At 44.8% G+C, this 14888-nt stretch overlaps 1 protein-coding gene across 1 annotated transcript in view; it reads right to left on the minus strand.

The window, feature by feature from the left end:
• Positions 1-2070: 2070 nt before the first annotated feature.
• The window catches only part of ARSB (arylsulfatase B), a 153413-nt gene continuing 140595 nt past the window's right edge, over positions 2071-14888 (minus strand). Inside the window, exons 7-8 of the mRNA XM_007519025.3 lie at positions 4124-4246; positions 2071-2762 (exon numbers count right to left, since the gene is read on the minus strand). Of these exons, the coding sequence (XP_007519087.2) occupies positions 2497-2762; positions 4124-4246 (389 nt within the window). The 3' untranslated portion in view covers positions 2071-2496. The remainder of the gene's footprint in view (positions 2763-4123; positions 4247-14888) is intronic.

The following is a 14888-nucleotide window of genomic DNA, read 5'->3' on the forward strand; positions in this document are numbered from 1 at the left end:
AGCCCGAACAATAGGTTAAGTGTAGGTGGCGCAAAGCACAAGAACCGGCGTAAGGATCCCGGTTTGAACCCCCGACTCCCCACCTGCAGGGGGGTCGCTTCACAGTCGGTGAAACAGGTCTGCAGGTGTCTGTCTTTCTCTCCCCTCTCTGTCTTCCCCTCCTCTCTCCATTTCTCTCTGTCCTATCCAACAACGATGACAACAATTTAAAAAAAAAGTGAGCGAGTCAAAGAAATATAGACAGACCCTCCTTTGCTTTGCCAAGGCCCTACATTCTAGCTACTGGGCATATCTAGAATGAAAATTCAGCCCACCTCTATCATTTCAGAACAAAGTCGTTTCCCAGGGTTTCTCTCCACTGCACGGGAGGACCAGATTAACTCATGCATTAAGAGAGAGAGTCATAATCATTTTCATAAGCCCTATGTAATTAGAAAAAAAAATCTCATCAGACAGATCGCAAGGGTTAATCCAAACTTGGCCACCTCCCCCTGGCAGGCCTCTGGCTTCAGAGTTAAGAACAAAAGAAAGGCACAACTCACCCGTGTCCTCAAATCAGAGGTGCTCGGAGGAGAGAGGGGAGGTAGCCCTCTGTGACCTGAGCCAAGAGTTTTTTACAGGAAAAGAACTGCACGGGAGTTCAGAGAAACAGGAAGTCTAGCTCAAACCAGCAATGGCTGGGGCAAAACTGTAAATCCCTGGGTAAAGGCTCCTATCTATCTTTATCGTCCAACCCCAAACCAGGGAGAAGGCATATTGCTCCGCTGGCCCACACAATGAATGGGGCCTTGTGCCCCAAGACAGATGAGAGTGGGATCCCTGCACATGGCATGTTAGCAGGCAGTGAGCTCTCAGACGAGCAGAACCCCGGGCCAGCAGAGTCAGGAGTAATTGCTCTCTTCGGTTGTGGAAAGAAAACTTGGCCACTCAGCTTCTCTGACTCATCTTGGACAGAGCTAGAAGGAATTATGTTAAGTGAGCTAAGTCAGAAAGATAAAGATGAGTATGGGATGATCCCACTCATCCACAGAAGTTGAGAAAGAAGATCTGAAAGGGAAACTAAAAGCAGGATCTGACTAAATTGAAAGTAGGGCACCAAAGTAAAAACCCTGTGGTGAGGAGGATGGACATGTGGCTTCTTGGGCCGGTGGGGGGTGGGGGTGGGGGTGGGGGGATGGGACACAATCTTTTGGTGGTGGGAATGGTGTTTATGTACACACCTATTAAATTGTAGTCATATAAATCACTATTTAATTAATATGAGAGGGGGGAAAATTGATTGTATGTCTAATAAAGGGGTTTTTCAAAGTTAACCCAATTACCAAATAATGTGATGTTAACAATAACTATCCATTGTCTTCTTGAACCCTAAGACAGCAGAAACCTCACATTTTCACTATAGAGCCTAAACTTCCCCCAGTCCTGGGACCCTAGGGTAGGGCCCACTTTCCCATATGCTTCTCCCAGTTCTTATCAAATAATATTGCATCCGCTGATCACAACCTAATCAACACAATGAGTGCCACCCCAGCATGCTTCACTTCAGACTGTGTCCAGAGACTTCAGGTGTGGAATGACAACCCTTCAGCTTCATTACATGGGTGAGACCTTTCCTTTCATAGTATTCTCTAACTCCATCCCAGGGGGTTCACTTTCTAACAAAGTCCCAAAACCTAGATATAGACCAGGTTTCAGGAGATAGAGCATATGTTCACAGGTATCCATAAACTAGGGCAAATAATACCTGAAAGCAGAAGTACACTAGAGTTTGCAGTGAGTACCCCCCTAGGGGTGTGTCCTGGAGCTCAGCTTCCCCAGAGACCCACCCTACTAGGGAAAGAGAGAGGCAGACTGGGAGTATGAATCAACCTGCTAACGTCCATGTTCAGCGGGGAAGCGATGACAGAAGCCAGACCTTCCACCTTCTGCAACCCACAATGACCCTGGGTCCATGCTCCCAGAGGGATAGAGAATGGGAAAGCTATCAGGGGAGGGGACGGGATACAGAGATTGGGTGGCGGGAATTGTGTGGAGTTGTACCCCCCCCCCCATCCTATGATTTTGTTAATGTCTCCTTTCTTAAATTAAAAAAAAAAGAAAGAAAACTTGGCCACAGGGAGGAAGAAAACGACCATTTGATGCTCACTGGAGACTAAAGGGGCCAGCTGCTGCAGGGCTCAGGGAGAACTTCCCTTGTCAAGCTTAGTTCCCAGCTGTCCCATAGCTCAGAGAGAAAAGATGAACTCAGCCATCCTGTCCTCTGGACACAAGCCCAAGCTCAAGCAGGAGTGTTTCCAATTATATCAGCTTCTTGAATGAGCCAGGGAGGGTTGAAACTAGACACCTCAGTGTGGTTGAGAAGCAAGGGAATGGACAAGCAGACCCAGACGGGAGGGGAAATGAGAGACAGTGCAACAGCAGTAAAGGCCCGAAGTCCAGCTTGCAACAGAAAGGTTTTTCTAGCCTTCTCTCCCCAGCACTGGGTTTCCTGAAATCCTACATCCAAGGGCCCCAAGCCCCAACATCCTTGGGGTCACAGCGAGGGTCTTCAGCGGGAAAGTTAGCTGGCACGGACTGTTTGTGGTAGAACTGCAGGCGTGCGAGCAGATGCTGGACAACCTGGGGATGTTTTCTTGACACGTCGTGCAGTTCTTCTGGGTCTTGATCAATATCAAAGAGCCACAGGGTCTTGCCTGGTGGGTCGGGTGAAGGGATCGCAGAGGCATTGCTTGGAGAAGGTGGAGGGAACCAGTAATCGCAGCCTGTTGAAGACATATTACAGTCGAATGGAGAGGAAGCAGTGCAGGCCAGACTCTCATTTCAACAACGGAGTTCAGACACAAGGTGGAGGTGGACTGCGGGTATAGACACGCTGACTGTCACTCTGAATGCACTAAGTCTACTTCAGCCTCTGCCCCGGTCTGGTGCTTTAACTGCACGTGTCTTACCACTTCTCAGCGGGGGTGTCCAGGAGTGGGCATGCACGTGTATCTGGGGGTTTACTTGTCACAGCAACTTGGGGCAGGGTGCCACTGGCATTTAGCAGACAGAGGCTTAGGCATGGTAAGATATCTTGCAATACAAGAGAAAGTCCCAAATCATGACCCTGCTCACTGCGGCTGCCATAATGTCCTTACTATATTAGTCTCTGCACTTCTTTTCCTTAATTTTATTTATTATTGGATAATAGAGACAGAAACTGAGAGGGAAGGGGATACAGAGAAGGGGAGAGACGGAGAGACACTTGGAGCCCTGTTTCGCCACTTGAGAAGCTTTCCTCCTGCAAGTGGGCATCAGGGGCTCGAACCTGGGTCCTTGAACACTGTAATGTAAGCGCCACCGCCAGTTGTGCCACCGCCTGGTCCCTATAAATGTCTTTATTATAAACATCACTCAGTTGCCTCACAGCCTTAACAATCGGAAAAAGTAACCTCGTCCCCCTCCACACTGCTGGTTCCTCTCTGACAATCAGATGTCCAGAGTTTGAAAGTCCCACACATCTGAAACTACATGTTTCCACGTTTCCTTTATTTCTTCCTTCCTTTATTTCTTTCTTCCTTTCTCTCTTTCTTTCTTTCTTCTTTTTTTTTTCTTTTTGCCTCCAGGGTTATCGCTGGGGCTCGGTATCTGCACTAGAAATCTACTCCTCCTGGAGGCTGTTTCCTTTTTTTGTTTCCCTTGTTGTTTATTGTTGTTATTATTGTTGTTGTTATTGCTGTTGTCATTGTTGGATAAGACAGAGAGAAATCAAGAGAGGACAGAAAGAGAGAGGGGGAGAGAAAGACACCTGCAGACCTGCTTCACTGCTTGTAAAGTGACCTCCCTGCAGGTTGGGAGCAGGGGCTCAAATTGGGATCCTTACGCTGGTGCTTGTACTTCACACCATGTGGGTTTGCCTGAAACCCCTCCCCCCCCATTTCATTTTTCCATGAAACATCAGAGTGGCATTTCACTGCCCCCATTAATTCTTATTTATTTATTTATTTATTTATTGTCACGAGAAGTAGATTATACTAGTCCCTCTCAACTGGTAGTAACCAGAGATATGTTTTGCAAATGTGCTTGTTACTTTGGTCAAGTTTCTCTTGCTCGTCTTGAGGGGAGGGAATTCTTGGCATCCTACCTGGGTTTCCTGTGAGGAGTTTCCAGTTTCCGTATCTTATTGCAGCATGGATAGATGTGTTGAAGACAGAAGATTCTGGAATAGAAGGACCGCCCTCTGCTGGGGCCATGCTGGGACCGGGACCTGGAAGAAACCGTTCAGAAGAACCAGGTCACTGTTATTGGAATGCATCACCATGAATCAGCACTTTTTATTCTTTTCTGTAGAATAGTAGCTTTTATTCAATGCTGGCCTGTAGATGGACATCCCACCACATAAACGAATCATCTACTACATGGGAACAGAAAGCCACAGTGACATTAATAATAATAATAATAATAATAATAATAATAATAATAATAGATGGAATTGTGCTCCCCAAGTTATAAGATTGTGAATCAATAAAATTTGGCTTAAAAAATAAGTCATAAACCACTAAGAACATAAAGGAAATCCCAAAGAGATCAAAACACTGATCCTTAAAATTCATCCTTAAAATTCACTATGTTCTGCCAATGTACGTCTGGCTACAGGCAGAGCCGTGTGCTGTACAGCAGGATGTGCTTTCCTCTACTGTCAAATGATCGAATTAAATATACACATGTCTGTGTGTCCTTATACCTGTGTAGGTTACACAATAAATTATAAAAGGTAGATCTTAATGGAGTCTATCTCAAGTTATGAGACTTCCAGCATACCATGATAAATAGTACACAAATTTATTTCCTTTTAAAAATATTTATTTATTGTCCCTTTTGTTGCCCTTGTTGTTTTATTGTTGTAGTTATTATTGTTGTTGTTATTAATGTCACCGTTGTTGGATAGGACAGAGAGAAATGGAGAGAGGAGGGGAAGACAGAGAGGAGGAGAGAAAGACAGACACCTGCAGACCTGCTTCACCGCCTGTGAAGCGACTCCCCTGCAGGTGGGGAGCCGGGGGCTCGAACCGGGATCTTTATGTCCGGTCCTTGCGCTTAGCGCCACCTGCACTTAACCTGCTGCGCTACCGCCCGACTCCGCCACAAATTTATTTCTTAGCCACACTTGTAAAAACTAAAGTAGATGAACAACACTCACCTGACTATTTAGATAAGGTAACTGAAAGTCTAAGAATAAACTTGGCATAGAGATTATTGGTTGGCACAATGATTTCCATTAATGTATCATCTTGAGGTCTTGTGTTAGTTGATACAGGTTTTTACTGAGATACAATTGACACAGTATGATTCTATATAGTTTATATTTCAAGTGAGTCTAGCTGACATCACCATACAGAGCTACACTTTTTTTTTCTTTTGTGATGAGAAATTTCAGGGTCTACTCTCTTAGTAAGTGCCTTCCTTCCTTCCTCCCTTCCTCCCTCCCTTCCTCTCTCCCTTCCTTCCTTCCTTCCTTCCTTCCTTCCTTCCTTCCTTCCTCCCTTCTTCCCTCCCTTCCTTCCTCCCTCCCTCCCTCTCTTCCTCCCTCCCTTCCTGTGTTTTTTCATTGCCACCAGTTCATAGCTCTGGCTCAGAACCTGCACAAGACAGCCATGGCTCTCAGTGACTTGTTTTTTCTTATCTTTTTTTTTCTTTTGGATAGAAACACATAGACATTGAGAGGGAGGGGGAAGCAGAGAGGGAGAAAGACACCTGCAGCACTGCTTCACTGCTAGTGAAGCTTCCCTCTTGCATGTGGGGACTGGGGCCTTGAACCCAGGTCCTTGAGCATGGCAACGTCTGCATTCTACTGTGTGTGCCACAGCCCAGTCCCTCTCTTAGCAACTTTTTAGATGGGCAATGCAGTATTATTAACTATCCACCATGAAGTTTCCCAGGGGAGCGGCTGATAATAAACATCCCACCTCTCCTCTCTGTGGGTGGAGGCGGAGAGGCAGAAGCAAAGCATAGGGGCTGAGAAACGCTGCTGTTCCAAATCAGGCCCCTGTCATGTACCGGGACCTAACCTGGGAGCAAGAGTGTTTTGCAAAAACCTTTCTTGGTGAGATGAGACACTGCATTCCTGTACCAACAATGGGGATAAACCATTAACCCCCAATAATAAAAAAAGAAATAAATGCAGAAGTCAGGCGGTAGCGCAGCAGGTTAAGCGCATGTGGCGCAAAGTGCAAGGACCGGCATAAGGATCCTGGTTCGAGATCCCGACTCCCCACCTGCAGGGGAGTCGCTTCACAGGCGGTGAAGCAGGTCTGCAGGTGTCTGTCTTTCTCTCCCCCCTCTGTCTTCCCCTCCTCTCTCCATTTCTCTCTGTCCTATCCAACAATGACAACAATAATAACAAAACAATAATAACCACAATAATGATAAAACAACCAGATCAATAAAAGGGGGGAAAAAATAGCCTCCAGGAGCAATGGATTCGTAGTTCAGCTACCAAGCCTCAGCAATAACCCTGGAGGCAAAATAGAGAGAAAGAAAGAAAGAAAGAAAGAAAGAGAGAAAGAAAGAAAGAAAGAAAGAAAGAGAGAAAGGAATGCTGTGTTTGTTGCAGATAAAGTTTTTGAGAGAAAGCACAGCTTCCCATCTGTGGCAGAGAGGCTCAGTAATAATTAACTCTTAGATTTCACCACTGATCACACGGGACACTCTTGGGGCTTCTTCTGCTCATGGCTGGTGGCAGGTGTGGATGCTTATAAATATTCTGGCAATAGGGGCCAGGCAGTGGCGCATCTGGTTAAATGCTCACATTACAATGCACAAGGACCCGGGTTCAAGCCCCTGGTCCCCGCCTGCAGGGAGAAAGCTTCAAAAGTGGTGAAGCAGGGCTGCAGGTATCTCTCTCCTACTCTACCTCCTCTTCCCCTCTCAATTTGTCTCTCTTCTCTCTTTCTCTCTCTCCCTCTCTCAATTTCTCTCTCTCTCTCTCAATCTCTCTCTCTCTTTCTCTCTCTCTCCAAGACCACCCCATCAGCTGGGGCCCTAGTCGGGGAGTCTTGAGATTCCCAAACAGACATGATGGGCCTAGACCTCGAATAAATCCCTCTCTCCATTGTTACCGGTCATCTCTATCAGGAACAACACAATAAACCCCTTTGTGGGCCCCCATAGGACCTTGCCCTCAACTTGGATCAACAATGGTAGAGAATGTTCCATCCTTCGAAGGGAGGCTGGACAACATACTTTACCTACCACCTGAGGAAGATGGGTCCTGATACTGGGGCAGCTTGGAACATTCCTACTCATGACCACAGAATGTGAGCTCAGACCTACAGGGATGCAGAGGTCACACAGGCTCCTAAGCTGAATATGGGCCCCAGATCACATCAAATCAATGGGGTTTACAGTCAGCAATATTTATACGCCTTTCCCATATTTGGGAGCTACTCTCTTCCCTGATCCAGCTTTCTGGTCCTTTTTTCAGCCATGCCATCATCTCCCCAGACAACAACTTGGATCCACCTGAATATTAGATGTCAGGCTCGGAAAACAATAAAAACAACAACAAAACAACTAGTATAGTCATGGGCCCTTTGGAATATAACTAAAATAGGCCTACTAGCTATCTACAAAACAGAGACCGCCTCCGTCCCTTTCTCCATGGGTTCAGAGACTGCTATTATTCTGACTTCAGTGCACAGCAGTGATCATTAAAAAAAGTGAACTAAACATTAAAACACAGTAAATAAAGTCATTAAATACAGTCAGACCGGCCAGAGAAAGAGCTTCCCAGGTAAAGTCTCTGTTTTGCCATGTGAACAGCTATGGTTTGAATCTCAGTACCACATTACAGATGCCATGGTATCAAGTTCCAGTGCCATTCCAGTTCTCTCTCTGAATGAATGAATGAATGAATGAATGAATGAATGAATGAAAAAACATCCTGAGAGCAGTGGAATTGTGCATGTGTGAGGCCCTGGATATGCAAAACAACAACAACATGTGCGTGTGCAAGTAGCATATTGCACTATTTCATAGTTCAAGATTTTATAAATCTGTGTGTTGGGCTCTGAATGGTTCACAATGTGTCGACGCAGCTGGATGGATGAACCCCGCTTCACCCTCACCCCCGATGAAGAGGTTCAGGCTCCTCCATGTCTTACTGTCATACCTGATCCTGCTATGTGTTCTGTCACCCTCGCCGCCTTGTGCGCGCCCGCAAGAGCTCCTCTCGGTTACGCGTCAGCAAGGAGGACTGTCCGGTTACGAGGCACACACACTGCCAACTTGATAGCAGATACTCACCATCCTTTCTCTGTACCACATTTGGGCTGTTTCCAGACTGTAAAATCTTCACCTATCGAGCTTCTATCTAAACATCTTAGAGAACCTTCACCTTTTCTTCATCACTCAACCAGCAAGACTATTCTGTGTGTTAGTCCTAGGGTTCTGTATGTATTTATGTATTTCTGGTGTCACTGAAGAGTCACAGCTCCAGGCCAACTCTTTCAGACAGAAGGATAGATAAAGGGACAGAAAGAAGGCGCACCAGAGTACAGAAGCTTCCTTCAGTATGATGGAGGCCCCGTTCCCTGGCTATGACAAAGCAAGCACACTGTCCAAGTGAGCGACCTGGCTGGTCCACCACCTGTAGAAGGATTTCTAAAGAAATCACAGCTATAGAGAAAAGCCCATACTTAATGTTACAGCTTGAAGAGTTAGATCTGCTCTGTAAACGCCAGCACATTCGAGAAACAGCAAATGGCCTTCAGAAAGCCAAGTTCATAGCCTTCAATGAAACCCCTTCTCTTCCCAAAGGTAGCTGCTATTCTAACTGTGGTTTCTGCCATGTCTGAATTTTGTATCAGTTAAAGAAGTGGAAATATAGAGCATGCACCCTTCATCTGACCAGCGTAACACTTAGGAGATTTACCCTTCAGCGTGACATTCATTCATTTTTCACTGCACAACAGTTTTCCTTATATGAAAATCCCACAAGCTAGAGGGAGTCGGGTGGTGGCGCAGCGGGTAAAGTGCAGGTGGCACAAAGCACAAGGACCAGCTTAAGGATCCCGATTCAAGCCCCCGGCTCCCCACCTGCAGGGGAGTCGCTTCACAGGCGGTGAAGCAGGTCTGCGGGTGTCTGTCTTTCTCTCCCCCTCTCTGTCTTCCTCTCCTCTCCCCATTTCTCTCTGTCCTGTCCAACAATGACGACATCATCATCAACAACAACAATAATAAAACAAGAAGGGCAACAAAAGGAAATAAATATTTTTTTAAAGTTTTATTTTTACTTTCTTTTTTTTTAATTTTTAAAATTTATTTATTTATTTTCCCTTTTGTTGCCCTTGTTGTCTTTTTATTGTTGTTGTAGTTACTACTGTTGTTATTGATGTCGTTGATGTTAGATAGGACAGAGAGAAATGGAGAGGAGGGGAAGACAGAGAGGGGGAGAGAAAGACAGACACCTGCAGACCTGCTCCACCGCCTGTGAAGCGACTCCCCTGCAGGTGGGGAGCCGGGGGCTCAAACTGGGATCTTTACTCCGGTCCTTGTGCTTTGCGCCACATGCACTTAACCCGTTGCACTACCACCCGTCTCCCAAAAAAGGTTTTTTTTTTTTAAAAAAAAAAGAAACAATACAATCAGAAAAGAAAACAAAGCAAAAAAAATTTATCCCTTAAAAAAATCACCATTATGTGACTCTTGCCCTATATGAAGAAACAGCCTGATTGAAGAACCATGTACAGCTGTGAAAACAGACTGTGGTCTGCATAATGTGGCAGGAGGAAGGCAGAGGCACAGAGACAGGGTCCTGACTGCCACAGGAGAATGGGTTTCAGTCAGAGCAGGGAGGAAAATAGTGGAAAGGAGAGAATCAGACATCACAGAAATCAGATGTGGGACTATGATCCAGAAAGGTCAAATATTCCACGCATCAGTTTGATGGGTAAGAAAAGGGCACTGGGCTTGTTAAAGAATCTAGGCATTCAGAGAGAAGAAGAAAAAAAAAGTAAATCTCCTTTCTCCTGAGCTACCTCAGAGATAATAAAGGTTTCTTGCCAGAAAGACTCAGCAGTAAAATGGATTTAATCTTATGTATTGATTTTGGATGGGAAAAGGGGGACCAGTGGGCATTTTTTGACTAAGTGAAGGTGGTCACCATCTCCATCCTATACTTTTAGAGCCCCTCATCTGAACTTCCTCTAGAAATCTAAAATTCAAGTTTCCAGAGAAGACAGGCCAGTAGTTTCAGAGGTAAACCTTGTTCTGGGAGTCCAAAAGCAACTTGGGAGATGTGTTTAACAGGATGCTGAGTTAGTAGGTCAATCAGTGCAGTTGAACCCTTAAAGAAGGGTGCAGTGCTCACTGAATATATTGCATTTATCTCAATTTTTGTTTGAAGAAAGCATCTGTGGCTTCAATATCATTTGAAGGAAACTTCACTGGTGACAGGGGTGGGGAGGTGGGTATACATTCGCCAAACAGGGAAGTGGCTGAGCCGTGTCTGGGACACATCTGACCTGGAGGTCATGAGAGGCAACCTCATTGTCTTGGCTAGAAAATGCGGCCTCCTGGCTCTCTGGAGACTGTCCTTTATGATGGCTTTTAATAAAAACATTATTTTTCTGATTTTGTATCTACCTTATATTTATGGCATGTAAGTCGTAAGACATCTAAAAGTTTATGAACAGTATAAAACTGAAATTACCTATAAATTTATAAGCCGATATTGATTTTTGAATGTGTAACCTTTGATACTTTTAATCACTCAAGCTTGAAACCAAATAAATATGTCTGTTGATTTACAAATCCCAGAAAGTTTGTTGGAAACAAAGTTTTCCCAGCTAGGAAGAATTGAGCAGGTGGTAAAAGCCCTGAGTTCTCAGTGCAGAGGTGAACACGGTGACCGGGTTTTGAATGTGATTCCAGGAGGATGTGAGGTGTGACTCGAGCACAGTGTTTGGGCAGAGAGTTAACAGCTGAGCCTGAAGGCAAGGACTGCAAGCTTGGTGACTAGGCTGCATAATAAGATGGTGGGTGATGGTGGTATTAAAACTGAATGTTTGAATTTGCCGCACAGAGGGCTTGGTTCCCATTCTGCTCTGTGGAATGGAATGCCATCTGTTTCTACACAGAAAAGATGAAGGAAGAAGTCCCTAACATCCCACCCCTGCCCCCAGTCCCCAAAATCTAAGAACCAGGGTTATCAGCAGTACAGAGCATGCACTGCCAAAGTCAGAATACTTTGGTTCAAATCTCAGCTCCATCACTCCTGGGCTATAAAGGAACTTCATTTTGGGGTCTCTTTGGGCCTCTTGAAGCGTACCTAAAATACACTTCCTAGCTTTTTCCCACGTGAAGACTCCTAATTTCAAGTGCTCTAGTCCTACCTTTGGGTTATTGTTTATTAGACAGTTTATCCTGCTTTATATCTTACGGCCTTTTAGTCATCAAGTTGCAGATGCTACTAGGATTCCAGCCTGACTTCCCTGGGCAACAACCTCACCAATGTGTCCTGGAACCTCACCTCCCCACAGCCCTGCCCCACTAGGGAAAGACAGAGACAGGCTGGGAATGTGGATCCACCTGCCAACACCCAGGTCCAGTGAAGAAGCAATGACAGAAGCCAGAACTCCCACCTTCTGCTCCCCATAAAGAATTCTGGTCCATGCTCCCAGAGGGATAAAGAATAGGGAAGTCTCTCTTCTCTATCTCCCCCTTCCCTCTCAATTTCTGGCTGTCTCTATTCAATAAATAAATATAATTTTTAAAAAAGAGTAGGGAAGTAGAACTTCTGGTGGTGGGAACTGTGTGGAAACATAGCTTCCTGTTGTCTTACAATCTTGTTAATTATTATTACATCACTAAAAGCAAACAAACAAACAAAAAAGGCCAGTTTAAAATTTCATTCTATCTTTAATGTCCCACTTTATTTTCCCCTACTAGTTGTTGTCATCTTCATATATTAATGTTATAGGCATATTTACTTATAGCAAAATTTACTGGGGCTAAGTGTAGGGGGGGGAAAAAAACTTTGGTTTTTCCAGAAATTTGGTTATCAAAGTATTTCCTCCTATGGAGTTCTTTAATGAACAGATTAGAAATATATTTAACTAGCACAATTGCCTCCTACCTCTGTGCTTAAAAAGTACTTATTTGATAGTTTATTATAAGTCAAATGTGCCTCTTAGCATTTATTTACAGGACAGGGTTATTTACCCTAACCAGTTGATTGGTTGACGACTTCAGCATGGCTTAATAAAAAGAAAGAAAGAAAGAAAAAGAAATTTCAAAGGATCACACATGCAAAGAGAAGTTCAAATCACTAATGTTCTCAGGCCAGCTAGTGGGAGTCCTGCTTCCCAGAGCCCAAGCCTCGTCCCAGATCACTGCACATTCTCACTGCATCTGGGCCCACGTGCTTGGTTCACATCTGGATCAAATCTCTAGTCTGCTGGTGGCTTCGCATGTCCCCCAAACTGCAGGCTCAGGCCATGGCCGCCTCTCATCTTGCTGTGTGGTAAGGGCCTAAAGACCCAGATGTAAATGTACTCATTGTTGCCTCTATTCTTGTTTTTGAAAATTATGCTGGATCTAAGAACAGAAGTCCTTCTCTAAAAATAGTTCCTGAAAAAACTAGGCAAGGCAGAGCCCTCATTCTCTGCGCTGATGCTTCACTGACCCTCTCTGCTTAACTTTCAGAGATGGGGAAAAAAAAAAAAAAGCAAAGCCCCTAAAAAGGCATCTTCATGGTCCTCTGAGCCAGAAGCTGGGACTGGCAGGGCTGTCAGGAATTTTACAGCACCTACTACACTATTTCCCTTGTCCCGAAGACAAACTGAGAGAAGTCACTGTGCGTTTGCTCTTAGAGCCTTTAGAATAATATTTCTCAGTCTAAGTTGTTTTGACACTCTGAATCCCTGTTTCCTTGGTTTTTCTTTACTTTCTTTCTTTCTTTCTTTCTTTCTTTCTTTCTTTCTTTTTTTCTTTTTCTTTTTTTTTTTTTTTACAAAATAAAGGTGAAAATAAAGTGGACCTCTCATGGGGTGATTATATGGATTAAATGAGGTCCCCGGGTGCACAGTGGATCCAGTCCAGTTCCCACAGCAACAGCTATAGGTCTTGGCACAGAACAAAGAGCTGACTGAGTAGCTGAGAAACTTCCATTTGGGTTGAACCTCTGGCAGTCATCAAAATTAAGGTGTGATCAATTTACAACAACTGGAAGATCTTGAAGTAGCTGCCAAGGGAATAGGGTCTTCTTTGGTAGTAACTGGAAGGAAGGGTAGGGAGAACATGAGTCAAGGATCTAAAGTTTCAGCTAGAAGAGATGGGTAAGTCCTAGACAGCCAAGGTCCCACGTAATGCCACACAGTGCCCAGTTAGTGACATTTCACTGTGTGCTTACACAAACTGCTAAGACAGCTTGGACTAGAGTTGGTGTATGGCACCAAAGTCAAAGACTCTGGGGTGGGTGGGGAGGAGGGTTCAGGTCCTGGAACAGGATGGCAGAGAAGGACCTACTGGGTGACTATATTGTTATATGGAAAATTGGGAAATGTTATGCATGTACAAACTATTGTATTTACTGTCGACTGTAAACCATTAATTCCCCAATAAAGAAAAAAATTACTAAGAGGGTAGATCTACATTAAGTGTAATTATCACACACAGACACTTACACAACTAATAAAAGGCGAGAGGAAGCTTTTGGGGGTGGTGGATTCATGTATGGTATAGATTGTGGACGGAGTTTTATGAATGTTTAGTTATCTCAAAACTCAGTAAGGTTTACATGTTAAATATGGGTAGCTTTTTGGAGCTCAAAGGAATAACTGAATGAGTGAGTGATTGATGAATCAAGAAAGTTTTGTGACATGGCCCAGGAGGTGGTGCAGTGGATAAAACATTGGACTCTCAAGCATGGGGTCCTGAGTTCAACCCACGGCAGCACATGTACCGAAGTGATGTCTGCTTCTCTCTTTCTCTCCTCCTATCTTTCTCATTAATAAAAGAAAGAAAGAAAGAAAGAAAGAAAGAAAGTAAGAAAGAGAGAGAGAAAGAAAGAAAGAAAGAAAGAAAGAAAGAAAGAAAAAAAAAAAAAAAAGAAAGTTGTGTGGAAAAAAATATATGGCAATGCCACCTACATTCTATGCTAGACCAGAGACCTGGCCAACATCACGAAAAAGTAGCATGAGTAGAATAGGGATTCCCAGCCCCGGCTGTATATTGGGATCATCTGACCCCCATAATCACCCAAGTACATCAAGCTGACTCCCCGAGCCCCACACAGCTTGGCTCTGGCCTCTTGCCTGCTCCAGCCTGGCCTAACAGTTGCAACCTGATTTTCTGATTTTTCGATGACCTGAAATCGCTATCTCCAGCAGTAGTTTCTATTGTGTCTGCAAAGGGCCTGACAGAACCCTTCCCTTCAGGCAAACTCAGTGTAGCTGCCCATCACATAAAACAGATCAAAAGCAGAGCCGTCCAGTCACCTGCCATCTGGTCTCACCGCCAGCAGTCCCAGGCTCCACAGAGCCTAGCTGAAAGTCAGTGGTCTAGGGCACTCTGTTGGGTAGACCCACATGGACACAGGTAGAAAGCAAAGGGACCAAGAGCATCACCCAGTCCTGAGGAGACAGCTTGACTACAGGGAGTTACCATCGCTTGCCTTTCACCCCCCTCTCAGTCTGTGCATCTCTGCTGGGTTTGCCCAGAGACGGTTCACCAGGGAGACCTGACCACCATTAGAAGCACCAGGCTCACCCTGCCTCGTAAGTCTGGACCTGAACCAGATTGCTACACCTTTTCTGTTCCACTTACACAACTTCTTTAGAACCCTGTCTTTCTTTGGCCAAATCTTTACAACACAAAATAAGAGTGTCGGGGGAAATATGCCAGACATA

Source organism: Erinaceus europaeus, chromosome 11 (genome assembly GCF_950295315.1).
Source record: "Erinaceus europaeus chromosome 11, mEriEur2.1, whole genome shotgun sequence".
Taxonomy (NCBI): Eukaryota; Metazoa; Chordata; class Mammalia; order Eulipotyphla; family Erinaceidae; genus Erinaceus; species Erinaceus europaeus.